Here is a 27,771-nt window from a genome sequence, read left to right as displayed (position 1 = left end):
AGAATATGATGCCATACGAAAGCAGTGAATGAAAGTAGGCATAGTAAGCTAATTTACTGAGAATCTTATCACCAAAATTTGCAATAACCCTAATAGCATACTTAGCTGAACTCAGATGTTTCAGCAGACCATCAATGTGTTGCTTCCAGTTTAACCTCTCATCAATGGACACACCAAAAAATTTTGAAAATTCTACCTTAGCTACAGACTTCTGTTCAAAGTCTATATTTATTGCTGGAGTTGTGCTATTTACTGTACGGAACTGTATATACTGTGTTTTATCAAAATTTAAAGGGAGTCCGTTTGCTGAGAACCACTTAATAATTTTATGAAAAACATCATTTACAATTACATCACTTAGTTCTTGGTTTTTGGATGTTATTACTATACTTGTATCATCAGCAAAAAGAACTAACTTTGTATCTTCATCAATGTGGAATGGTAAGTCATTAATGTATATCAAGAACAGTAAAGGACCTAAGACCGAACCCTGTGGGACCCCGTACTTGATAGCCCCCCCAGTTTGAGGAATCAGCTGTTGTTTTAACATTACATGAACCACTTATTTCAACTCTCTGCATTCTTCCAGTTAAGTATGAATTAAACCATTTGTGCACTGCCCCCTCAAACCATAATGATTTAGCTTATCTAAAAGAATTCCATGATTTACACAATCAAAGGCCTTTGAGAGATCACAAAAAATACCAAGGGGTGATGTCCGGTTATTCACAGCATTTAATATTTGATCAGTGAAAGCGTATATAGCATTTTCTGTTGAAAAGCCTTTCTGAAAACCAAACTGACATTTTGTTAGTACTTTATTTTTACAAATATGGGAGGCTACTCTTGAATACATTACTTTCTCAAAAAATTTTGATAGAGCTGTCAGAAGAGAGATTGCGCGATAGTTGTTGACATCCGACGTATCCCCCTTCTTATGCAATGGTTTTACAATGGCATATTTCAGTCTGTCGGGAAAAACACCCTGCTCCAAAGAGCTATTACACACGTGGCTGAGAATCCTACTTATCTGTGGGGAACAAGCTTTAAGTACCTTGCTGGAAATGCCATCAATTCCGTAAGAGCTTTTACTTTTCAGTGAGTTTATTATTTTACAGATTTCAGAGGGAGAGGTTGGTGGAAATACAGTTGTTTCAAACTGCACAGGTATGGCCTCTTCTATTAGTGAGTCTTGCCCAAACACTCTCACATGCAGCTTCAACTTCTATCTCCATGAGTTTGAAAGTCTTGTGTACTGAGACAAATATAGCACTTCCATTTCCCATTAGCCTATCCTTTCAATAAACACTTAAATTTTCCCCAAAATCTCACTCTAATTTCAGGTTTCAACTAGCTTTCTGTACCTAGTATTATGTAAACTTCACTGTTTTTCAAGAGTGCTTCAGACTCTGGCATTTTGTTTGAAAAGGATTTGACTAGGATTTTAATATTCTCGTGTATAGGAGGCATTCTTTTGGACCTTACACTTACACTTATGGGTCTCCTACAGCTTTTGTTATATGGGCTGGGTGAAGACTCACCTAACTTAAAAAACGCTTGTATGCACCCCACGCACAGTCAACTATCTGGCAAGCAGCCTCTGACATATAGTGCTCACTTGGCCCTTTTAGTGGAACCCTACAGTTCTCCACCCTATGATGCAGGTTTGGGAAGTCACAGCCTAGCTCATTACAGAACCCTTGAAGTCTCTGGACCTACTCCTCTTAACACGGGACAAAGCAAGCTTCCACAAAACAGGCAAAGTGAGTGGTGCTGCCTCAGTTTCAGTTATAGTTTCAGTGAAAGATGGTACCTTGAACTTGTTGGTTAGGGGGTTCAATTTAACACTTTGAGTCCCCCTGGTCCCTGTCTACTGTATACATGATGCCTAGATCTACCATAGAGACGCCACTTGCACTCAAGTGGACGAGTAATGACAAATTCCATACTTCCTGCAGAGAAGACAGGATCCAAAGGAGAAGGCAGTACTTCAATGTGTTTGACACAGGAGCTATTGCAACACATTGATTCGCAGCTGTTGCCAAATGTTGGACAGTAGTTACAGTGATTTCCAGCTGCTTATGAACGCCAGCTAACTCATCCTGTGTTCGAGAATAGCTTCCACATTGGAGCTGCATTATGGCTGGTGCAATGTTTTACAGGACAGTGAACAAATAACTTTAAATTAAGCCTGCTGACTACCTTTTAATCTGTGGAGCTAAAAAATTACTAATTTCCTATAAGATTTGAAGCAAATACACAAAACGGAATTTCCATTCTGGCAACAGAAAAACCTATGGTAAAAGTTACTAATTCATTTCCTAAAACTTTCTGAGGTTAATTACAGTTGCCAACAAACTATAAAATAGAGTTAAATTTTGATAAATGTGGATGATATACAAGCTACTCCTCTTGAAAGGAAAAAAATAAATGTAACACAATATGTTAGTTGCAATGTCTACTACAGTAACTGAATCACAAATGAGGAGTAACTTTTCAAAACGAGATTAGTCCACAAATAAAAATTTTACAGGAGAAGCAAAAAGCTAATATTAGGCAAAGTTGTGGAGTAAATTAGGATTTGTGTATGAGAATTTATTAAGCTTCAAGAAGTTAGAAGAATGGAGTGAGGGAGACAAATCTCACTCTTCATTTAAAAGCAGTGTTGCCAAGTGAATTTTTGAAATCTATTGGCTTTTCTTGTTTTACACCAGCCGAATGATCATAATGTGTTTTGAAACGTACCAAAGTTAGTCATTTGATAGAATGGTTGCTTACTATAACTGTTTACGTATTGTATTTTGGTGCAAATTTACAAATGCTATATTTAATCATTCACTCAAAATTAAAATTAAGCATGCCAGTTGCAAACATTGTTAAAGAGTACAGCCGCAATTTTTATTGAACTTGCAAATTATAATATACATTGTTTTTCTCAAAATTATGTAAAACTTTTGTAAGCAGTTAATTGAAATTATTAATAACTCTTTTCACACCTTAGTTAATTTATTATTTCAAAATAATTGTAAACTTCATTTTTACTAGGTATTTAAAATAAAATCATATTTTGGACATCACTGTCAAAAACATCATTTCAGTTTTCCCATGTTTTAATTAAAAAGTAATGTTCAAAATTTTCTGGGTTTTATTCTTTCAAACTTTCTTCCAAGCATTTGGTATCCTGGTTCCTCCTCCAGGCAATCACACTCTACATCTTCAGCTTCATCTTGCACATTCGCTACCACACAATCGCTCTGAAGTGTGTCAACATAAAATTTTAAGGAATCATCTTCATTTCAACTATTACCAAATTGTTTCAGTAGGTCGAATAAATCCTTATTTTTGTGATTTTAATGGATGTACCAGACTGACAACATTTAGGTGATGGATCTGATCTGTTGCTACACCTCTTTTTAGCAAGGTCATATAACTTTTCGACAGATCATCCAAACCATGTTAGGGCTCCATCATAAAAACAACACAGATTCTTTTCCCCTTCAGTTTCTTTTTGAGGATAATCTGTTTCTTGTCTCTCTTTCCCTACTGGCTTCCTCAAATTTTGGCAGAGGCCTTTGAAGTTCAGAACATCCCAGCAAACATTCCCAATTTTCTGATAAATCCTGTGATATTGTTCAGGAGTTTGTATTTCAGATTGCTTCTGAAGGCTTTTTCCCGCAGTACCAAAAAGTCGATCTGCAGATAAGTAGGAGTGACCGCACACTGGAAACGTAATGCGTATCTCCTTCACTGAGTATGGAGAGATTTTTTTTTTACAGCCATCAGTAGAGAGAATGAACCACATTGGCATTCCTGTTTTGTCCAGTGCAGCCATCAAAAATAGTCCCATTTTTCAAGTGTTTTCTTCATTTCTATGCTTACTCAGAGAGTCTACTAAGGCTGAAACTATTTCATTTGAACCTGTACCAGCCTGGTCTTCAGTCCAGCAGTAAAAGTTTGGAGACTTATTTTCAGTATCTGCGCTATAGAAAGCATAATTTGACAGTTGCCGTGTGTAACAAGACTCTCCAATAGTGATTTTTGGCAAGGGTTGGACTTGCTGCAGATCACAGCATAAACACAAGGTATCGGCAGTTTCTCTTTCATAATTTTCTAAAACTGTTTAGCTCTCATTTTATGAGCAGCAAGTTCTGCCCGCACTCTTTGTCTTTTGACCAACTCTTTAGTTAGCTTTATTTCATGTTTCATTCTACAGCAGTAACTACAAACATCTACTACAGGATAACCAAACCCCAAATTAAGTTTTTTTGAGGATATGTTGCTGAAGAACCACTTATTTTACTTTTAACGAATCAGGGACACTTGCATTATACATTGTAAAAAGTTTTGTGACATTTAAGCCTGAAGATAGATACAGCCTTTTACTTTTATGTCTCCTATAGTGACTTTCTCTAACCTTCAAATTTGCAATGAATTGTATCACACTATCTTTCTTTGCAAAGTTTTGTTTTGGTCTATGATCCCCTCCTCTTTTTTCACAATTGACATTACCAGCAACTACTGAGGAAGCAGTGCTATTAAGTCGAGTTGTTCCTATACTAAACAGAATTCTAAAAACAACTTGAAAACACAGGAACTTGCATGCAGTCTACTCTGACCTGCAACTTTGTAGTTTGAGTCTTCAGTTTTCCATCCTCTTTCCAAGGATGTTGTCATTTCGGACTGGAGACAACCATAAATGAAGACAAAATCCTGTCTTGCTGTAGTTTGTATAAGTGTCTGTAGACTTTCATCCTATTCCTGATTAGATGGTATACGGGGATGGTACAGAATTTGAATCTCCCTTCTTTGTGCCCACAAGGAGACTCAAACTCCAGCATTTCAGGGTCCTTATCACAGTATCTGAAAGAGTTAATTAGTACACATTTAACTGGATTCCTATCCAGAAATTAAAGTGGAACACATAGTTAGTATGTGTAGTAAAACCAACTTAGTAGACAATCTCAAAAAAATTGTCTTTTAAAACATCTTACCTCTCCATCTGCTCAATCTTTCTTTACACAACGCCTTTCTGCTGCTTCCTAGATCCAGAGGAGTGGTCCCCTACATTACAACTCCTTCCACATTAGTCATATTTTTCACAAACAGCCAGCTCCCACATAAATAAGATACTAGCCAACCAATCTGTTTCATGTGATGACAAGTGGTATGGGTATACAACAGATACATTGTAGTGAGGTTTTAAAATGCAATCTGTCTTGGCGCCACAGCTTTTATTTGTCATAATGAAAAAACGTTTGTTAGCAATCGGCAGAAAATGGAATTTGAACCAATTTCAGTGATGGACTTATTGCACTTTGAACCAAAAGTCAAATTTTGCAACTGATTTAAACAGTTAAAAATATCGCCATGAATGAAAACAACACCATAGCTCGATGTAGCACACTTTGTAGAGTAGAAATTCACTTCAAACTAATTTTTGACCGTGATTGGACCTATCGCGTTTTGAAATGTCACTCCTCAAATGCTGATTTAACAGTTTGAATTAGTTCATGCACTGGACATTAGTAATTTCTGAAAATTCTCAGGAATGTGTGTTTATTTGCACTGATAGACACCGAAATTTGGGATGGTCTGTTCTTTGGCAGTAACTGTGAGTCACAAACACTTATTTTGCATGGAGTAACATCATCCACAACTTTCATAACTTTCAAAAATTAAGAAATTTTCAAAAATATAGTTTTGTAAATGTCCAAAAATGGTCAAAATAAATTATATCTTACATAATTATACAATGAAATTAGAGAATGATTATTTGAATGAGGATAGACCTACTGTTCATTTTCAAAGATCACAAATAAGTTTAAGGTTAAAATTGACAATAACAGTATGAGTTTACCACAGTACACACAAATTTTTGAAATTTCAAATATATCACAATACAAATGAGTATGTACAGGGTTATTACAAATGATTGAAGCGATTTCACAGCTCTACAATAACTTTATTATTTGAGATATTTTCACAATGCTTTGCACACACATACAAAAACTCAAAAAGTTTTTTTAGGCATTCACAAATGTTCGATATGTGCCCCTTTAGTGATTCGGCAGACATCAAGCCGATAATCAAGTTCCTCCCACACTCGGCGCAGCATGTCCCCATCAATGAGTTCGAAACGGTAAGGCTTCTGCTTTAGCCTTTTCCGTAAGATTTTCCAAACCGTCGGCTGTGGTACGTTTAGCTCCCTGCTTGCTTTATTCGTCGAATTCCGCGGGCTACGCGTGAAACTTGCCCGCACGCGTTCAACCGTTTTTTCGCTCACTGCAGGCCGACCCGTTGATTTCCCCTTACAGAGGCATCCAGAAGCTTTAAACTGTGCATACCATTGCCGAATGGAGTTAGCAGTTGGTGGATCTTTGTTGAACTTCGTCCTGAAGTGTCGTTGCACTGTTATGACTGACTGATGTGAGTGCATTTCAAGCACGACATACGCTTTCTCGTCTCCTGTCGCCATTTTGTCTCACTGCGCTCTCGAGCGCTCTGGCGGCAGAAACCTGAAGTGCGGCTTCAGCCGAACAAAACTTTATGAGTTTTTCTACGTATCTGTAGTGTGTCGTGACCATATGTCAATGAATGGAGCTACAGTGAATTTATGAAATCGCTTCAATCATTTGTAATAGCCCTGTATATAATCAATGAAAATTATGCAGAAGCGGCACAAACAGTAACATAAGTAAATGTAGAATTTCAAGCCAGCACATGAATCTGGCACACGTGGTTTCACATGAAGGAAAATTTCAAAATTCGAATGAGGTATTATTCATGTTTCTTGTGACATTTTCACATAAACCTCGTATTTGTTCATGTCATTAATATGTCACTAATGAAATTAAAATTATGAGCAAGAACATTGCTATTTATACTCTTAGATATTTTATGGTTTCTGATAAGGATATTATCTTTCCCTCTCAATGTTTTGTTCTGACTGTAATTTGTACTTTGCATTATCTTGGAGCCTTTTACCAGAATGTAATGCAAAGATTTTTAATTCGTCACAGCACTAAGTTGGTGGTCACTGTGGTGCTGTGTCTGCCTGCTGTTGTCTTGTGCGTGATAGTTTACAAAGAGCGTAAATTACCAGTGCACACTTACTTGGTTCATGTGTGACAAGTCTCAAATCATCTAAGGGTAACTAAAGCCATTGTATCTAGTGATATGATAGCTTACTGAGTTTGTGGGGAAAGAGATAATAAATAGGATAGTGGCTGTGGCTTGTGACTGTTTCCTTCAGCATGGATAAGACTTACTGGTTTGTGGTGTTTGTAAACAGGGAAAAGACTATAGCTCAATGTTTCATTGATAACAAGGTCTTTAGAGACAGAGCACAGTCTTGATTGAGGAAGGAAATCATCCCTGCCCTTTCAAAGGAACCATCCCAGCATTTGCCCTGTGCAGTTTAGAGAAATCACAGTAAACCTGATCTGGATGGCTGGTTGGGATTTGAACCATCATTCTACACTGTCTTACCACCATGCCATCTGCCACTGAACTACTTGGTGATGCTTGCTGCAAATATTGATCCACTATATTTTAATTGATTATGTTTAATATTCTGATAAGAGTACAAAGAAAACATAGTAACACATATATTAAGCAGCAATACAGGAATGTCTTCCAAAGTGCCATGTTACAGCTGGGCTGGAAGAACTGTATCCTCGTTAGCAGAGGAGGGATGGTATGCGCTCAACTTACGGTTCTGCAAGTGCAGCGAAGCATCGGGAGCTGGCGGTTACTTCACGGAGTGACCATCAACCCATGGAGACCACCAGCCTCCAGCTCTACATATCAATCTATTATTGATGTTGAAGATTGGCACTCATGAGTCACGACCCTAGGTCCACCTGAAGTATTTGCTGATGTGTGGAGGTTATCAAAGGCAGATGATGGACAGCATCATAGTCACGCAGGTCAAGCCGCCAGCAGGCCTTCAGGGTGATTGTGGACTCCATGTCCCATCAGCGTTATCTCATAAGTTGGCAGTGCAGATGGCGGCAGCAGCATCCTTCCAGCCAGACTCAAGCTGTGTAGATGATTGAAGACAGCTATGTCTATCGAGGGTCAACCTCTGTAGCGTCCCTTCTCACTGGCTGGCTGCGACTGACACGTGGGCTGAGACTATGCATTGGGCAGTCAGCAATCCATACTCAGCAGTCACACTTTTGTTAAGGAGGGTAGGGTATTTATGTGGTGCTTCCCGTCTGCTCTGTGGTGGCGGGAATGGCCATGATATTATGGGTCCTGGTTTTCCCTTGCTGTCAGCTCGCCTAGTGACTTCAAACTTTCTCAGCTTCACCTTTCAGCAGCTCTTTTGTGCTGGTTCAGCACCTGAATACCTATTGTTGCATTGTACCTAGGCGTTCTTGTGACACTCTGGTTCATCACTAGTATGACAGTATCTCTAGGCTTCCATGATGTCATTATGCTTCGCGTGCAGACTTGGGCACTCAGTCATTTTTCCTTGCTGCAAAGCCTCCATGTCTGTCACAACATGCTCAGCATTTCAAAAAAATGGCTCTGAGCACTATGGGACTCAACTTCTGAGGTCATTAGTCCCCTAGAACCTAGAACTAGTTAAACCTAAGGACATCACAAACATCCATGCCCGAGGCAGGATTCGAACCTGCGACCGTAGCGGTCTTGCGGTTCCAGACTGCAGCGCCTTTAACCGCACGGCCACTTCGGCCGGCGCTCAGCATTTCCCTCAGCTGGCAATCTACTAGTCATTGGCACAGGTGGTTCAGTTTCCGGGAGCTGCCAAGGTAGAACATGGATGAGCTTGTAGCATCTGCTGTGGATACTACCCTGGGGAGTAACACATGGATTTTAAGATGGATTTAAGAAATTGTGTCTTGTTTGGACTCTTGTCCAAGCTGTTATGTAGAACATCGTAACGTGTGTCAGACTAACTGGCTCTTTTTTTGCATTTTGGATTTTGAGAAGCAGCAATTATATGGATATAGAGAAACATTTAAGAATTTGTGTGTCGTGTGGTCTTCGGCCCAAACTATTGTGTAGAATACTATAATGTGCGTCAGACTAACTGGTTCATTCTTCTTAGTCAGTGATCAACTAACCATGTCTGTCTGAACCATTAGTGTACAGTTTACAGTATTTGGTCATTTTACTTTGTTTTTAAGCAAATAAAAAAAAGAGTTTTATTTTTTACATGTTAAAGACATTTTGTGGACCTGCATGTCTTCGTATCATAATGAACTGTTGCTGTTTTTAGGGTTTTGTATGTCAGACGGTAAAAACGGAACCCTTATAGGATGACTTTGGTTTCTGTCTGTCTGTCCAACTGTTAAAAACCCTTTTTCTCAGAAAAAATTAGACATATGAAGTTGCAGTGTATGCCATGTACTAAGGTCTGCAGTCCCTTGGCAGTGTAAGCTTCTAAGTCAGTACAATCAAATGATATGGCTATCTATGTCGCATATTTTGATACTCGCCGACTTACTCTTAAAAACCTAAACGGAACGCCCATTAATCATGAATCTTGAAATTGGGTGAAAACAAAGTTTCATAGCACAACTAAAGGAAAAAAATAAAAAAAATTGTTAATTTGTAAGTATCTCACATGACATTTTTTTGTCATTTGTTATCTGACTGTGTATCTGTCCATATGTCTGTTAAGAGCCCTTTTTCTCAGGAACCTGTAGACGTATGAAGTAGACATTTATACCACACACCAAGATCTACAGTCCCTTTGTGCAGTAAAACATTTAAGCTTCTAAGTCAATGCAGTCAAAATAGACAGCCATTGATGTCTCACATTTTGATGCTTTGCCAGTATTGATACCAATAACCGCAAAAATCATTGAAATGCTCAGTTCCCAGTATGAATGAACTTTCTGTATACAGAATTAAGATTGTATGGAACCCTCAGTGGTGAGCTCTACTTGCACTTACATGGATTTTTTTAAAACATTTATTTGACTTGAAACTTCCTAGCAGATTAAAACTGGATCGTGGACTGAGACTCAAACTTTCAACCTTTGCCTTATGGCTAAGCCATGTCTCTGTAATATCCTTTCTTACAGAAGTGCTAGTTCTGCAAGTTTTGCAGGACAACTTCTGTGAATTTTGGAAGGTAGCAGATGAGGTACTGGCAGAAGTAAAGCTTTGAGGTCAGGTTGTGGGTCATACCTGGGTAGCTCAGTTGATAGACAACTTGCCTGTGAAAGACAAAGGTCTTGAGTTTGAGTGTTTGTCCAACACGTGTTTTTAATCAGCAAGGAACTTTGATACCATTGCACACTTTGCTGCAGAGTGAAAATTTCATTCTGGATATATTTCACATGTCTCTGTATGCAGTGGGTCACTGCAGTGGGTCATCCTACACCCAATGATTCAATGCTGATTAGTGCCCATGAAGAAAAAAATAATAATTTCCTAAGCAAACCATTGACTATTGGGAGATGTCCTTTGGCCTCACCCAAGCAACATGAGAAGTGGCCAAAGACTGCAATTCAGGACTGGGACTAGTTAAATAAGCTGGTACAAATTAAGCTGCAAATAGTGAAAGTTCCAAACTTAAGGATTGGAACACTGAGCAGGAGCACATGGAATTGGCTGACACCCTCAAATGCTGCCACAGTATGTAGTATATATGATGTGATCAGATTAGATGGGAATATAAAAAATGCAAGGATAATGGAGAAGATTACAAACTAATGTGCTGTGGTGCATCATTCAACAACAACTGCATCACAGTAGTTGTTAACAGTCTCTTAGTACTTTGTGGGGAGCTAAGGTACACATAAGAAGTATGCAAGGTGGTCACCTGTGCCTTGGACATTGAATCTCAGATGAATTTCATCCTTGTCCGGAAACATGATTTTTCCCTTTCTGACAGGCACTGAGGTTACTCCATCTGGGAAAGTCACCCAACAGCACAAACCATTTATAACCGTCCTGAAGAGAAAAGGAAGTAAGCAGTAAAAAAGTATTTGGTTCCAAAAAAACTAAATGGTGGAAATTAAGAGACCAGGAAGAAGCATTGTACAGTAAAATCGTACTTCCTCATTTCAATAACACGTAAAGTGTATCTACCTGGCCAAAATTTCAAGAGTGTATTAATATCACAACCATAGGAGGTCAGCATCATGAACCTGGTGCCCTGGTACATTGAGAAACAGATATGATTACAGACAGGACATGTGTAGAAATATATAGTAGTATTCATAGAACAAAAATGCAGTTTGTTTTTCAACCTTAAATGTGAAACTGGTCTACCAGGAAGTGACAGAAGATTCCATAAACATGTCGGAAGACAGTATAAGAGAAGACAGCTTGAAACAAATGGAAAACCTGTTAAAAAAATTGATAATGTTTAGTCATCAAAACAAGCTGTGAGGGCTGTGATGAACAGATTAGTTGAGAACTACACTGATGAATCAAACATTATGACCAATGTCTACCACAATATTGAATGTCATCTGGTGGTGATGCAGGCATGTGACATGGTAAGGAAAAAGTATCAGTGGATTCATTCTAGTTACATATGGCCTGCAAATGAAGAAATCCACTGATACAAGCAGCTGTGACAAAAGGCAGATGTTTATGTCCTATCACCTATGAATGAGCATCTCGGAAATGGCAAAGCTGGTAGGCTGTTCGTGTGCTTCTGCCATGAGGTTCTGTGGAAAGTGCTTGAAGGATGATAAAACTATGAGTAGGCAACACAGTGGCAACACAGTGTTAGACGTCCATGCCTCATCACAGAACATGGAAGCTGAATGCTAGCCCACTCAGTAAAGTGGGATAGGGGGCATTCTGTGGCAAATCTGGTGACAAATACAATGCTGATGCTGTAACAAGTATTTCACAGCACAACTTCTAGTTGACATTGTCGAACATGCAGCTTAGGACCAAACAAGCATTATGCTTTTCCATGTTAACCTTACAGCATCAATTTCAACAGCAGTGGGCATGGAATTATTAAGACTGGACCATAGATCACTGGAAATGTTTTGCCATGTCAGATGAATCATTTCTTGTGAGACCAGATTGATGGTCATGTATGGATCCACTGTCATCCAGGCGAATTTATGTTCAAAACGTGAACTATGCTTTGGACACGGAACAGTGGTGACAGTATTACACTATGGAGTATTTTGCCTGGTCTTCTCTGGGATACATCATAATAATCAAAGGCAGCATGACAGCTGTTGACTATGTGAAGATTACTTCAGTTCACCTGTTTGTCTTTACGCTTGATGTTTTCACCAACAGCTATGGCATCTTCCAGCAGGACAACTGTACTTATTGTAAGGGTGAAATTGTGCTACAGTGGTTTGAGGAGCATGATTGTGAACTCATATTGATGTCATGCTACCAAATTTGCCAGATCTGAACATCTAGGATGTATTCGGACACCAGCTCTATGTCCATGAATGTCATCTCATAATTTCCAGGAATTGTGTGACCTGTACATAGACATCTGCTGCCACATACTTCTGGAAATCTACCAAGGACTTATGGAATCCCTGCACATGGAACTACTGCTGTATAGCATCAAAAAGATGGGCCAACACTTTGTTAAGCATGTAGTCATGTCTTGGCTCACCAGTGTATGTGATTCACTGGAAAACCCAGATGTTGCAGGACAATGTATTGATTGGATAGAGGCTGGGACTCATGGAAATGATGAAATTCTGTCATGAAGTGGTGTCCTAGTTAAAGAGAATCCTGGCTGACTCAGTTTGTCAGTACCTTAACAGATGTTAAGTAACTACCAGATGACTGGTTAGCAAGTGTAATCATCCTTATCATGAGGATTAAAGATAACCCAGTTGAATGTATAACCTAGTTGAATGTACCAACTGTTGTGTGATGTAATGGGTTTCTTCTGTGTGTTGAGTTGAATTGTTATATGCACAATATTTTGACAACCAACATAGTCCTCTTCTTCAGGTGCTAGCACACACACACACACACACACACACACACACACACACACACACACACACACTTGCTAGCTTTTGTAGTAAATCCTTTCTTGAGGTAGAGCGCACGCACACACACACACACACACACACACACACACACACACACACACACACACCTTTGCCCCTGCATAGTGCTGGCTGGACGCACAATTCAATTACGTAGTGCTATCTGGAAACAACCAAATGCATCCAGCTGGCACTACATATGGACGCAGGTGTGTGTGCATGCATGTGTGTGTGTGTGTGTGTGTGTGTGTGTGTGTGTGTGTGTGTGTGTGTGTGTCCAACTGGCACCACATAGGGACGCTGGTGTGCACGCATGCACATATCTGTGTGTTTGTGTGCGCACATGCATTTGTGTGGCGTAAGTTGAGGAAGGATTTACTCCAAAACCTAGCAAGTTTATTGCCTTTGTGCATATGCCTGTTGATGACTCAATGCTTCTGATTTTTTCTGAATGCTTTGCTGTACTCCTAGAGTTATGTTGTGTGTACTTACTGCCAAGACTCCAACCAGACTGTGCACTGCTGTTGGTCTTGTCCCAATATTTATAGCCTAATTTGACTCCTGTGCTCATTATACCCTTTCGTGCTCTTTTTTATCATGTCCTCTATTGATTTTACAAGAAATGTAGTTTCTCTCAGCCTTTACCAACCCTGGTGGGTTTGATAGCTGGTGAGATCTGAATAAATTGGATGCCAGATACCAACCTTCTTAAGGGGGGTAGGACGTCAAGGGGCCGAATTGGAGCAGGAGAGGCACCACAGGACATTTTAATTTCCACTGTCTATACCTTTACAAGTAAATTCATAAAACTTTGTCAGCATGACCAGGAAGGATTCAGGATTCACACTCGTAGCAGTGGAAGTTCAAAAACATAACAAAATAATTTTTCTTACATGTGAAATTTCATCATTTTTTCACATACTATTGGCTGCATTTGTTGCTATAGGTACACTTTTCTTCATAAGTAAGAGAGACTGTCCAATGAATTTTGCACAGCATACAAACCATACTTGCAAGTGTCTGAAACTCTAGATCTATTTAATTTATGAAAAAATGAATGAGCTGTTACATTTTAAACTTTATTTTTAGAAAAAAAAATCAAATTTTGTAGTTAATTATCTCAATTTTTACCACAGTTTTTAATAGATTTGGAAAATTCTAGAGTTTCATACACCTGTAAGTATGGTTTGTATGCTGTGCAAAATTCATCAAATAAACTCTCTTACTTGTGAAGAAGAATGTACCTACAAATGCAGCCAACAATAAGTGAAAAAATGATGAAATTTCATATCTAAAAAAAAATTAGTTTGTTATGTTTTTGCACTTCCACTGCTATGAGTGTGAATTCCAAATCCTTCCTCATAATGCTGACAAAGTTTTATGAATTTATTTGTAAAAGTATAGACAGTAGAAAATAAAATGTCCTGTGGTGCCTCTCCTGCTCCAAGTCGGCTCGTTTGACGTCCTACCCCCCTTAAACTGAAACTTTTATCCCAGTTCATTAGGTTTTCCAACATCTTTATTTTGATAGACTCCTTAAATATGCTGTCCCATAAGCTTGACATTTGCACCACTGTTCTGCTGGTCTTGTCGTATTTCATTTCTGGTTTATATTAGAGGCAGTGCTCATGTTCCTTACATTTCTTCTTAACTATTCTAATAGGATGTAGGCATTAAGAAAACTGTATGCAAAGTACAAAATAGAACAATGGATTCTCCAGGTTGGAATGTCAACAATGTAGGAAAAGACAATTTGCTGCTTACCATATAGATGAGAGGTTAAGTAGCAGACAAGTACAATTAAAAGACACTTACTTATAAGCTTTCGGTCACAGCCTTGGACAGAAAAAGAAAGAGAAAAACACACAATTCTGTCACACTATCAAGCACACACAACCGCCAACTCCATCACCTTGGACCAGAAAGCGCCTGTCATGTGGAATGGAAGCAGCAATCTGGAGGGGACTGAGAGGGGGGAGAGGAAGCGGAAGGAATAGCAGTGTATGGTTGGGGGGGGGGGGGGCGAGAGGAGTGCTGTTTGGCAGAGTGTGCAGGGCCTATATTGCCAATTGGCGCATCATTAGGTGGTTGTGAGGCAGGGAGGTGGAGAAAAACAGAGCAAAAAAAGAGAGAAGTGGGAAAGATAGGCAGATGCATTGGCAGAGGGCGGCAAACAAAGAGGGTGAGAGACAAAAATGGGGAAGAGGTGATAGAACAGAAGGGGTAGAAACCGTTGGGTGGAAGGTGTGGGGACAGTAAGTTACCATGGGTTGATGCCAGGATAATTACAGGAGTGAAGAATGTGTTGTAGGGATAACTCCTGTCTGCACAGTTTAGAACAGCTGGTGGTGGAGGGGAGGATCCAGATTGTTTGGGTAGTGAAGCAGCTATTGAAATCAAGCATGTTATGTCACACACATACACCACACACAAGTCCATGTATTGACAGAAATGCATTTGTTTGAAATAGGTGGATCCTAATGCCTTTGCTTTGAGATGTTCCATGTAGACGATGTCAGACTTCCTGTTGCTACACCATCAATTTGTTCCCAATATTTTCTGTCAAACAGGAAATAGGTTGATGTTAGAAGGTACCTAAAAAGAACAGCAAAGCAATTACTGAACATTTCCATAGTTTGTTCCAAGGATTTAGAAAGTGGGATTCTTGTAAATAGGGGAAAAAAGTTCAACAATTGTTTTGATGTACTTTTTAGGGAGATTCTCACATCAACTTGTGTATGTTTTAAAAGAAGATACATTGTATGTTATTTGTTTGCAACAGGCACAGTATAGTCAAACCACAAGAAACAGTAATTTACTAAGGTTGTCAATAAATTTTTGTACCAGATGCATCTGAAACAGCAGAAGCACCAGAAACATATTTTTAGTGCTGTATATCGGCAGCTGAAGTGCACAGTATTATTTGCTTTTATTGGAATTGTGTGAACAATATATTTCGTGTGAGATGGCAACAAAATGCATCATGTAAAATATAATATACCTGCCTGGTGCTATTGTACGCTCTGAGTTTTACTTGTGTAATATAATGTTCCTTGGTTGTTGTGTTTGATGTATTTTACCTGGAAGTGCAAATATAGTTACTGGCACTAGATGTCTTTTACTCACTTTTACTTATTCAATTGTGTCAACTCTAATGGGTTACGGTCCCAGCGATGCATTTGGAATAAATGTATCCATAATATAGTAGTGAGAAAGTATTGGAAAAGTTCCAAGTTCTGCATTTGTATGAAGTGCGAGTTATTTTTTACGTTAAGAAAGATCAAAGTTACTGTTAAAATGAGTGTGGCACAGATTCCACAGATTGAAAGACTTATGGGTCGCGAAAACTATGCAACATGGAAATTTGCAGTAGAAGCGTATTTACATTTGGACAACCTATGGATTGTGAAGCATGGGACAATGAAATCTACAGATAAGAGTTATTCAAGTAAGGATAGGAAAGAAAAATCAAAGTTGATATTACTGCTTGACTCAATTAATTATGTTCACGTTGAAAAAGCTGCAACAGGGAAAGAAGTCTGGGACAAATTACGAAGTGCTTTTGAGGATGGAGGTTTTAAAAGGAAAGTAGGATTATTACTTGAGTTAATTACCAATCAGCTGGACAAATGCAAGATCATAGACAAATACATCAGCAAAATAATAGCCATGTCGAACCAACTGAGAAACATTGGGTTTGAGATAGCTGACGAATGAATAGGGACACTACTGTAGGCAGGACTGCCCGAAAGGTATGCACCTATGATTATGGGGCTGGAAAGCTCAGGTATACTAATCAGGGGTGACAGTGTTAAAGTGAAAATCCTACAGGATGTAAAGAGTACTTCAAGCTCTCATGTATTGGAGAAGGAAACTGCATCTGCACTTTATTCAAAAAACAAAAGAAAGAAATCAGTGAGGTGCTATAGACGTCAGAAGAAGGGGCATATTGTATCTCAGTGCAGAGAAAAAGTAAACCCAAGGTCAGAGAAGCAGCAAACGAGGTACGTGGCGGACAGCCCAGCAAGGGACCAATAACACAGGTAAGGCAAGCTCATGTTTTTATTCTTTTGGAAATGTGGGTAATTGTCAGCTGGAATGGATTTTAGACTCAGGTGCATCTGTGCATATTGTTAAAGACAAATCTCTTCTTCATGATGTTAAAGAAAAGACTCATATGGGAATATCTACTGTTGATGGCAGCAAGCTCCAGTGTCATTTGGCTGGGAAATTAGACCTACATGTAAGTGTAAATGGTGAACCTGATATGGTTACAGCACATGAGGTTCATTATGTAAAAAATGTTGTAACTAACCTACTGTCTATAGGGGAAATTGTCAAGAAGGGAAATACAGTCACTTTTGACATGCATGGAGGGAGAGTAATCAATGAAAGTGGTGAAGTTATAACTACAGCAAGTAACAAGTAAGGGGTATTTTTAAGTTGGATACCATTGACATTAAACATAGAAATGTTAGTCATTCAGTATATTCATTGGTAGGTTTTTATGGCACCGTAGACTTGGACACCTAAATAGAAAGAGTATGTCTTTATTAAAGGATATGGTAAAGGGAATACAGAATTATAGTGTATCCAAGGATCCTTGTGAGATAAAGGAAAACAAGTGAGGTTACCTTTCAAGACCAGTAAAAGTAAATCTGCAGTGGTCTTACAAATAATCCATAAAGATGTATGTGGCCCAATGGAGTCCAAAAACCATAGGTGGGAGTTATTATTTTCTGACGTTTATTGATGATTATTCACGATATACTCATGTTTATTTTCTTAGTTCCAAAGATTAAGTGAAAGGTACTTCTGAGAAATATTGTAATATGGTCAGAAGGTGGATGGGAAAGAATATTAAGATCATCAGGCCTGATAATGGAAAAGGAATATATTAACCAGAAATTGAAGACATTTCTGGCAAAAATGGGAATCAGGCATCAAACTACCGTATCGTACAGCCCATCTCAAAATGGGGTTGCTGAGAGGGCTAATAGGACCATGGTCGAAAAAGCAAGGAGCATGATAACTGGTGCTGGACTATCAAAAGATTTTTGGGCAGAGGTGGTATCAATGGCCATATGTTTGAACAACAGAACACCTACAGAGGCATTAAGGAATAGAACCCCCTATGAGATATGGGTAGGAAGGAAACCTGACCTAAGCAATATAAGGGTTTTTGGGTGTGATGCAGTGGCACACATACCAAAACAGCTCAGAGGAAAGTGGGACCCAAAAGCTAAAAAAGATATTTTTGTAGGCTATTGTGAGAATTAAAATGGCTGCCGATTAATGGATCCATTGAATAAAAGGGTAGTTACAAACAGAGATGTAGTATTCTTTGAAAATAGAAAGGACTCTGAAGGGCAAGACCACTAAGTTAACTGCCCCTAGTTCCGAGGGTGAAACCTTACGCGAAGAAAGAGAAAGTGAAGAACATGAAGAGGACAGTCAAAGGCAAATGGAGACTATTTATGATGAAAATGAGATTGAGAGCGAAGAAAATGAAGAGAACAATGTAAGGCATTCTTCTTGTGTACCAAAACTGAAAGAATATCCAGATTTTGAGATGTATGCAGCCCAGTCTTTTAATGATGACCCAACAACAGCAGAAGAAGCAATGAGCAGACCAAACTCTCAAGAATGGAAAGAAATTATGGAGAGGGAGTTGGAATTTTTATCTCAGAATGAAACCTTTGAATGGGTAAATACGCAAGCAAATAAAAAACCAGTACAGGCAAGATGGGTATTCACTTTGAAGAGCCCTGAAAATTCATCTGCAAGATATAAATCATTACTTGTAATAAAAGGATATTCGCAAAAAACAAGGGGTGGATTAAAAAGAAACTTTCTCACCTGTAGTCAAATATGCCTCATTGAGATATCTTTTAGCCTTGGCAGCAAAACGAAATTTAACAATTCATCATATGGATGTAACAACAGCATATTTAAATGGGAAATTGGAGGATGAGATATATGTCATTCCACCAAGAGAAGTCATGAAAACCAAATCAGAAAGGGAAAAGATTTGGCATTTGCAAAAAATTATTTATGGACTTAAACAGATTGGACATTGCTGGAATCGATGTCTGCATAGAACTCTAATAAATATGAATATGAAGCAATCCAAGGCAGATCCCAGTGTATACTGTAAAAGGGGAAGAGAAGGGATGATAATAATGGGAATGTGGATGGATGACTTCTTTATCCTGACTAAAAACGAAAGACAAATGAGAATTTTTAAGAACAGCTGCAAATCAAGTTAAGGTGCATCATTTGGGAGAAGTTAAGCGTTATTTTGGTATGCAGATCACTGAGGATGAAGAGGGATACGAATTGAGCATAAATCAATCACTATATACAGAAAAAATCTTAAAGAAATTTGGCATGAATGATTGTAAACCCATAACTACTCCAGTGGAAGTAGGAGTGATGCTAAATATAAATGAGACAGATGTGGAATGTGATAAGAAAGTTCCATATTTAGAAGCAGTAGGGAGTCTGTTATACTTGTCTCAAACGTCATGACCTTTTGCCACCAACGCAGTGAGCAGATATTGCAGAGAAAAGCACTGGAAAGCTGTGAAAAGGATATTTCGATATCTAAGGGGAACTTCGAACCACAAATTAAGATACCATAGAGATGGTAAAGCAAAACTGGAAGGCTACAACTATGCAGATTGGGCAAGTGAATTGGGAGATAGGCACTCCACTACTTGCTGCTGCTTTAAATTAATGGTGGGCCTCATTTCATGGTCCTGTCAAAAGCAAAAAACTGTTGCACTGAGTACTATAGAGGCCGACTATATGGTGCTATCTTACACCACACAGGAAGCATTGTGGCTAAGAACATTAATATGTGAAATAGAACCCAATTTAATCATGGAACCTATAGCGATCTTCTGTGACAATAAAGAAGCCATTAACCTAGCAAAAACTGGTGTCACTAGTGCTAGGACAGAACATAATGATATAGGACACCATTTTATTTGGGACCACATTGAGCAACAGAACATCGCAGTGGCTACCTGCGCAGAGAAGACATGTTGACTGACCTTCTGACAAAACCTTTGGACAAAGAGACGTTTGAAAAGATTGTGGGGCTATTTGGTTTATCTTGTGAAGGCAAACCACAAAAAAAATTAATCAAAGTGGGATGTTGGAATTGTGTGAACAATATATTTCATGTGAGGCAGCGGCAAAGTGCAGCGTGTGAAATATAATAGACCTCTCTGGTGCTATTGTACGCTCTGACTTTCATGTGTGTAATATAATCTTCCTTGGTTGTTGTGTTCGATGTATTTTACCTGGAAGTGCAAATATAGTTACTGGCACTAAATGTCTTTTACTCACTATTACTTATTCAGCTGTGTCGACTCTAATAGTTTTTGTAGCCTGAGAAAGCTAGCATATGTAAATAAATGTTTTTCTAATACTAATTATTCTGTCCATCAAATGTCAAATTTGAAAGTAAATACAGATAAGAATTTCAAGTGACATTTTTGCATATTGCTGAAATTATGCTCTCTTGCTCTCTCTCTCTCTCTCTCTCTCTCTCTCTCTCTCTCTCTCTCTCTCATGTGTGCATATTTGTTAATTTTAGGTTGGATAGGTATTCTAGCTCAATGGTCTAGAGATCCAGATATTCAAATATCATCACCTGCAGTTAAGGCCCTTTACAATTTGGATGAAGAGTTTGAAGATGGCAGATTTCCTCGCAGTATATATGTTCTTCATCCTACTGTCCGTACCATGCATGTACCAAAAATTGATGTTGTATTTATCCATGGTCTCTGGGGAGGGTTGTTTGTTACATGGAGGCAGAGAGATACTGAACAGAAGAAACATATTTTGAAAGGTAAGTTCCACGTTTCAGCTGCCCTTGATTATTTTCATTAAATGTGATTATATAGCACTAAAATACATAACCTGAGGAACTCATGTTGGATTCTAAAACTAATGTAATTTATATCTAAAACTAATGCAATTTAAATGATTCCCTTAAGTAATAATAAATTATCTTTGTAGTCTTGGGCAGTTTGAAATTTTGGAGTGGAATCTATTAAGCCTACAATCATTAATTTAAAAAATTATTTCCATTGGCTATACCACCATTTCAACCATATTTTTTCTGTTTTGCTACTTCTGTACAGCATATTATATACTGAAACAGGAGTTTATATACTGATACTGGTACATCGTATACCCTAAGTGGCTCTGTTTTGACTTCCATAGTGTATAAAATACTTGATGTTTTTGACGGATGGTACTTTTTGGGCTGATTTTATCTCAGGAAGGTGCTGAATACTCAGGGTTTGGGTGTCTTACAGTGAAATACACCTGGCACACAACCCGTATTACCTTTCCTATTCTGGATATAAATGCTACATGAACAGGTATATATATGTGGGGGGGGGGGGATCATGATTAATAATTGCTAGAGCAATTGGAAAAATTGATTGGAAAGAATAGTTGAAAGAAATTTGGAGGTAATTCATGAATCTGTACACAATCCTTTAACCAATAGCAATATCAACAGACCTTCAATATCAATATATTCAAGGTCAATTTCATAATTTGTGTTGCGTACTGCTTCAGATTAATTCCATTGTGTGTAGCCTTGATTGTGACAATGTCGATGCAGAATCACTCCCCCATTGTTCACATAAATTCTTCTTGTCTGCTCCGAACCTATTGATTCAGGATCTTGCTGGCGAGCAGAATGATGAACAGACAGGGAGAGACGTCTTAAATGTGCGAATAAATTTTGCCTTTCTAATAACTTTTTATAACACTTTTAATGTGTGATTGTAATACTGATTTTTTATCAGTGCTAGTATGATGGATCCAAGCATATGTCCACACACTGCCACTTCTAGAAACAAACGGGCGAAGATACAGGAATAAATAAATTGAAGAGAGTATATGTTATTCTGTTTCATACAGGTGTATTAAAACATTATTCTTGCCACGAAACAACTCATTAATTTATCTTTTTTGGTGTTTGCAACCTATTCAGTTTACATATAGCTTGTTGTTGTTGTTCTGGTCTTCAGTCCAGAGACTGGTTTGATGCAGCTCTCCATGCTACTCTATCCAGTGCAAGCTTCTTCATCTCCCAGTACCTACTGCAACCTACATCCTTCTGAATCTGCTTAGTGTTTTCATCTCTTGGTTTCCCTCTACGATTTTTACCCTCCATGCTGCCCTCCAATACTAAATTGGTGATCCCTTGATGTCTCAGAACATATCCTACCAACTGATCCCTTCTTCTAGTCAAGTTGTGCCACAAATCTCTCTTCTCCCCAATTCTATTCAGTACCTCCTAATTAGTTATGTGATCTAACCATCTAATCTACAGCATTCTTCTGTAGCACCACATTTCGAAAGCTTCTATTCTCTTCTTGTCCAAACTATTTATCGTCCATGTTTCCCTTACCTACATGCTACACTCCATACAGATACTTTCAGAAACGACTTCCTGACACTCAAATCTATACTCGATGTTAACAAACATCTCTTCTTCAGAAATGCTTTCCTTGCCATTGCCAGTCTACATTTTATATACTCTCTACTTCGACTACCATCAGTTATTTTGCTCCTTGAATAGCAAAAGTCATTTACTACTTTAAGTGTCTCATTTCCTAATCTAATTCCCTTGTATCACCCAATTTAATTCGACTAAATTCTATTAAACTCGTTGTGCTTTTGTTGATGTTCATCTTATGTCCTCCTTTCAAGACACTGTCGATTCCATTCAACTGCTCTTCCAGGTCCTTTGCTGTCTCTGACAGAATTACAATATCATCAGCGAACCTCAAAGTTTTTATTTCTTCTCCGTGGATTTTAATTCCTACTCCGAATTTTTCTTTTGTTTCCTTTACTGCTTGCTCAATATACAGATTGAATAACATCGGGGATAGGCTACAACCCTGTCTCACTCCTTTCCCAACCACTGTTTCCCTTTCATGCCCCTCAACTCTTATAACTGCCATCTGTACAATTTGTAAATAGCCTTTTGCTCCCTGTATTTTACCCCTGCCACCTTCGGAATTTGAAAGAGAGTATTCCAGTCAACATTGTCAAGAGCTTTCTCTAAGTCTAAAAAGGCTAGGAATGTAGGTTTGCCTTTGCTTAATCTATCTTCTAAGATAAGTCATAGAGTCAGTATTGCCTCATGTGTTCCAACATTTGTACGGAATCCAAACTGATCCTCCCCGAGGTCAGCTTCCACCAGTTTTTCCATTCGTCTGTAAAGAATTCGTATTAGTACTTTGCAGCCATGACATATTAAACTGGTAGTTCAGTAATTTTCATACCTGTCAACACTTGCTTTCTTTGGGATTGGAATTATTATTTTCTTCTTGAAGTCTGATGGTACTTCACCTCTCATACATCTTGCTCACCAGAGGTAGAGTTTTGTCAGGGCTGGCTCTCCCAAAGCTGTCAGTAGTTCTAATGAAATGTTGTCTACTCCCAGGACCTTGTTTCGACTTAGGTCTTTCAGTGCTCTGTCAAACTCTTCACACAGTATTATATCTCACATTTCACCTTCATCTACATCCTCTTCCATTTCCATAATATTGTCCTCAAGTACATCGCCCTTGTATAGACCCTCTATATGCTCCTTCCACCTTCTGCTTTCCCTTCTTTGCTTAGAACTGGGTTTCCATCTGAGCTCTTGATATTCATACAAGTGGTTCTCTTTTCTCGAAAGGTGTCTAATTTTCCTGTAGGCAGTATCTATCTTACCCCTATCTATATGCCTCTACATCCTTACATTTGTCCTCTAGCCATCCCTGCTTAGCCATTTTGCACCTCCTGTCGATCTCATTGTTTAGACGTTTGTATTCCTTTCTGCCTGCTTCATTTACTGCATTTTTATATTTTCTCCTCACATCAATTAAATTCAGTATATCTTCTGTTACCCAATGATTTCTACTGGCCCCCATCTTTTTACCTACTTGATCCTCTGCTGCCTTCACTATTTCATCACTCAAAGCTACCCATTCTTCTTCTACTGTATTTCTTTCCCCCATTCTTGTCAATCGTTTCCTAATGCTCTGCCTGTAACTCTCTACAACCTCTTGTTCTGTCAGTTTATCCAGATCCCATCTCCTTAAATTGCCACCTTTTTGCAGTTTCTTCAGTTTTAATCTACAGTTCATAACCAATAGATTGTGGTCAGAGTCCACATCTGCCCCTGGAAATGCCTTACTATTTAAAACCTGGTTCCCAAATCTCTGTCTTACCATTATATAATCTATCTGAAACCTTTCAGTTTATCCAGGCCTCTTCCATATATACAACCTTCTTTCATGGTTCTTGAACCAAGTGTTAGCTATGGTTAAGGTATGCTCTGTGCAAAATTTTACCAAGCAGCTTCCTCTTTAATTCCTTGCCCCATTCCATATTCACCTAGTACGTTACCTTCTCTTCCTTTTCCTACCATCGAATTCCAGTCAACCATGACTTATAATTTTCATCTCCCTTCATTCTCTGAATAACTTCTTTTATCTCTTCATCATCTGCAGAGCTAGTGGGCATATAAACTTGTACTACTGCGGTAGGCGTGGGAATCGTATCTGTCTTGGCCACAATAATGCGTTCACTATGCTGTTTGTAGTAGCTTACGTGCATTCCTATTTTATTATTCGGTTTTAAACCTTCTCCTGCATTACCCCTATTTGATTTTGTATTTATAATCCTGTAGTTATGTGACCAGAAGTCTTGTTCCTCCTGCCATTGAACTTCACTAATTCCCAGTATATCTAACTTTAACCTATCTATTTCCCTTTTTACATTTTTTAACCTATCTGCCAGATTAAGGGATCTGACATTCCACACTTCGATCCATAGAATGCCAGTTTTTTTTTCTCCTGATAATGACGTCCTCCTGAGTAGTCCCCGCCCGGAGATCCGAATGGGGGACTATTTTATCTCCGGAATATTTTACCCAAGAGGACGTCATCATCATTTAACCATACAGTAAAGCTGCATGCCCTCGGGAAAAATTACAGCTGTAGTTTCTCCTTGCTTTCAGCCGTTCACAGCACCAGCACAGCAAGGCCGTTTTGGTTAGTGTTACAAAGCGAGCTCAGTCAATCATCCAGACTGTTACCCCAGCAACTACTGAAAAGGCTGCTGCCCCTCTTCAGGAACCACATGTTTGTCTGGCCTCTCAACAGATACCCCCTTCATTGTGGTTGCACCTACAGTACGGCTATCTGTATCGCTGAGGCACGCAAGCCTCCCTACCAACGGCAAAGTCCATGGTTCATTGGGGGAACATATAGCTTACATATAAGAAAAGAAATGAATGAAAACATGATATAATTCAACACATACGTAACACTATTTTTTCAAATAATAGTTACCTTTAATCTGATGCTGTAAAGTCTAGGGTGGAATACAAATGGTGGAAGGAGTAAAGGAGCACTAACTCTCTCTCTCGCTCTCTCTCTCTCTCTCTCTCTCTCTCTCTCTCTCTCTCACACACACACACACACACACACACACACACACACATGTTCATTGTCCATGCTAGGCCTGACACTGCAGCCTGACACATTATTTTTAAGAATGCTAGTATTTTAACTATGCAGTACAAATATTCTGTGCGATCAGTTTATTTCAGTATTTTTGTGTACTGCTAGTCTCTGTTGTATCATGTTAAAAATTAATCCTTGAGTTATGATATGAACTTTAGTAATTGGCTGTTGAGAAACCACTTTACATTAACAGCTCTGTTATCATTGACAGTAAGGGGATTTATGTAAATATTGTTAATGTTATTAGGTTAGTGTTATACCTGAGAATATGCTTAATCCATTCTGATAGTCAGGAGGTAACAAATTAGGCCTATAATTATGACTGGATTTAATTTACTATCTGCTTCCTCACTGCATTATAAAATAACGTGCCTAAAACATAATTCGGACAGTTCATGGCAGGCTGCACAGATTCTGATGTGACTGCATGAGGGGGTGGGGGTGGGGGGGGGGGTGAAGTCTGTAACTACACACCGTTGAGTGACAGCCTGAACCATCTCAGTACAGTACCTCCATAAATTGTAGTTGTTGCTGCATTATCACCCTCCCCAGCTGCATAGGAACCATGCTAGAGCAAATAATCAACTATTGCATCATCTGGACTTAAGAGATGAGAAATGTTATAATTATATTTCAGTGTAGATTTGTAAGGCAGCATTCTATTTTTGTAATTATCAGTTATAATTTATCAGTACTAGAGGTGGCTATACATGAAGTATTGCTTCATAAGCACCATCTAGTTACAATATTTTTAATAAGAAGTAAATTTTTCTGTGATTGAGCTATAGGAATGTTCCACTGTTCTCACAGCTGTTTCTTGTATGAATGTGTTGGGGCCTTTTATCAGTATAGTTGTCTCATTAGTAATCATGACAGCTTTTAAGAGTTCTCCAATCTCTTTGGTAAACATTTATGTTGTTCCAGAAAAGGTGTGGTCCAAGTACGAAACATCATGTGACACTATATTCAATGTTTACCCACTCTGTATTTAGTTTTATTCATGTGGTATCATTTGTTAAAATATAAAAATGCAGTAAATGAAGCAGGCAAAAAGGAATACAAACGTCTCAAAAATGAGATCGACAGGAAGTGCAAAATGGCTAAGCAGGGATGGATAGAGGACAAATGTAAGGATGTAGAGGCTTGTCTCACTAGGGGTAAGATAGATACTGCCTACAGGAAAATTAAAGAGACCTTTGGAGAGAAGAGAACCACTTATATGAATATCAAGAGCTCAGATGGCAACCCAGTTATAAGCAAAGAAGGGAAGGCAGAAAGGTGGAAGGAGTATATAGAGGGTTTATACAAGGGCGATGTACTTGAGGACAATATTATGGAAATGGAAGAGGATGTAGATGAAGATGAAATGGGAGATAAGATACTGCGTGAAGAGTTTGACAGAGCACTGAAAGACCTGAGTCGAAACAAGGCCCCGGGAGTAGACAACATTCCATTAGAACTACTGATGGCCTTGGGAGAGCCAGTCATGACAAAACTCTACCATCTGGTGAGCAAGATGTATGAGACAGGCGAAATACCCACATACTTCAAGAAGAATATAATAATTCCAATCCCAAAGAAAGCAGGTGTTGACAGATGTGAAAATTACCGAACTATCAGTTTAATAAGTCACGGCTGCAAAATACTAACGCGAATTCTTTACAGACTGTAAGGAGTCCGTAGGCCCTTACTATAAGTTTGCACTCGGCACAGGTCGACAGGGCAAACAATCGATAGTGTCGGGTTGCGAGTGTGAGTTGAAGTCAGTTCCGGGTGGCGGGCCGAGCCGTGCGGAGGCCGGTTGCTGTGATACAAGGTTTACCGACAAAGGGAGTGGCCATCGCCGCGGTTTAACCCCTTTGTGTTAGAATAATACGGGAAAGTGAAGAAGTTTAATTACGAGAGTGTTCAGTGATATTTCTGTCCCGATATTTGTTGTTTCGCGTCTACCGCGCCGGCATCATTTGGATTGCAGTGATTGAATTTGCGTGTGACAATAATGAATAACGAAGAGGCCTGTGCTGAGATTAGCTGTTATTAAATATGTATGACGAAGGCAGTGGCTGTCTCCTTTTTCTTGTGTTTTAGAGACGAATATAGGTTCTTGATTAATGAAGCTGTGTTGCTGTTCTCTTTGTTACCAGACATTTCATTATTACAGCATTTGAGAAGGACAAAATGGAATGTAACAACTCCGTAGCAGTCAAATCCGATTGCCAGCCCCATTAGGCACACGGTCA

At 38.8% G+C, this 27,771-nt stretch overlaps 1 protein-coding gene across 5 annotated transcripts in view; it reads left to right on the top strand.

Moving 5' to 3' along the window:
- The window catches only part of LOC126259525 (protein SERAC1), a 267,082-nt gene that overhangs the window by 181,246 nt on the left and 58,065 nt on the right, over positions 1–27,771 (top strand). For all 5 annotated transcript variants that reach the window (XM_049956403.1, XM_049956420.1, XM_049956412.1 and 2 more), the window contains one exon: positions 20,584–20,838. In XM_049956403.1, the coding sequence (XP_049812360.1) occupies positions 20,584–20,838 (255 nt within the window). The remainder of the gene's footprint in view (positions 1–20,583; positions 20,839–27,771) is intronic.

The sequence above is a fragment of the Schistocerca nitens genome, chromosome 1 (assembly GCF_023898315.1).
Source record: "Schistocerca nitens isolate TAMUIC-IGC-003100 chromosome 1, iqSchNite1.1, whole genome shotgun sequence".
Lineage (NCBI taxonomy): Eukaryota > Metazoa > Arthropoda > Insecta > Orthoptera > Acrididae > Schistocerca > Schistocerca nitens.
Note: the sequence above shows the minus strand (reverse complement) of the source record. Positions and strands in the feature narration are given on the sequence as shown.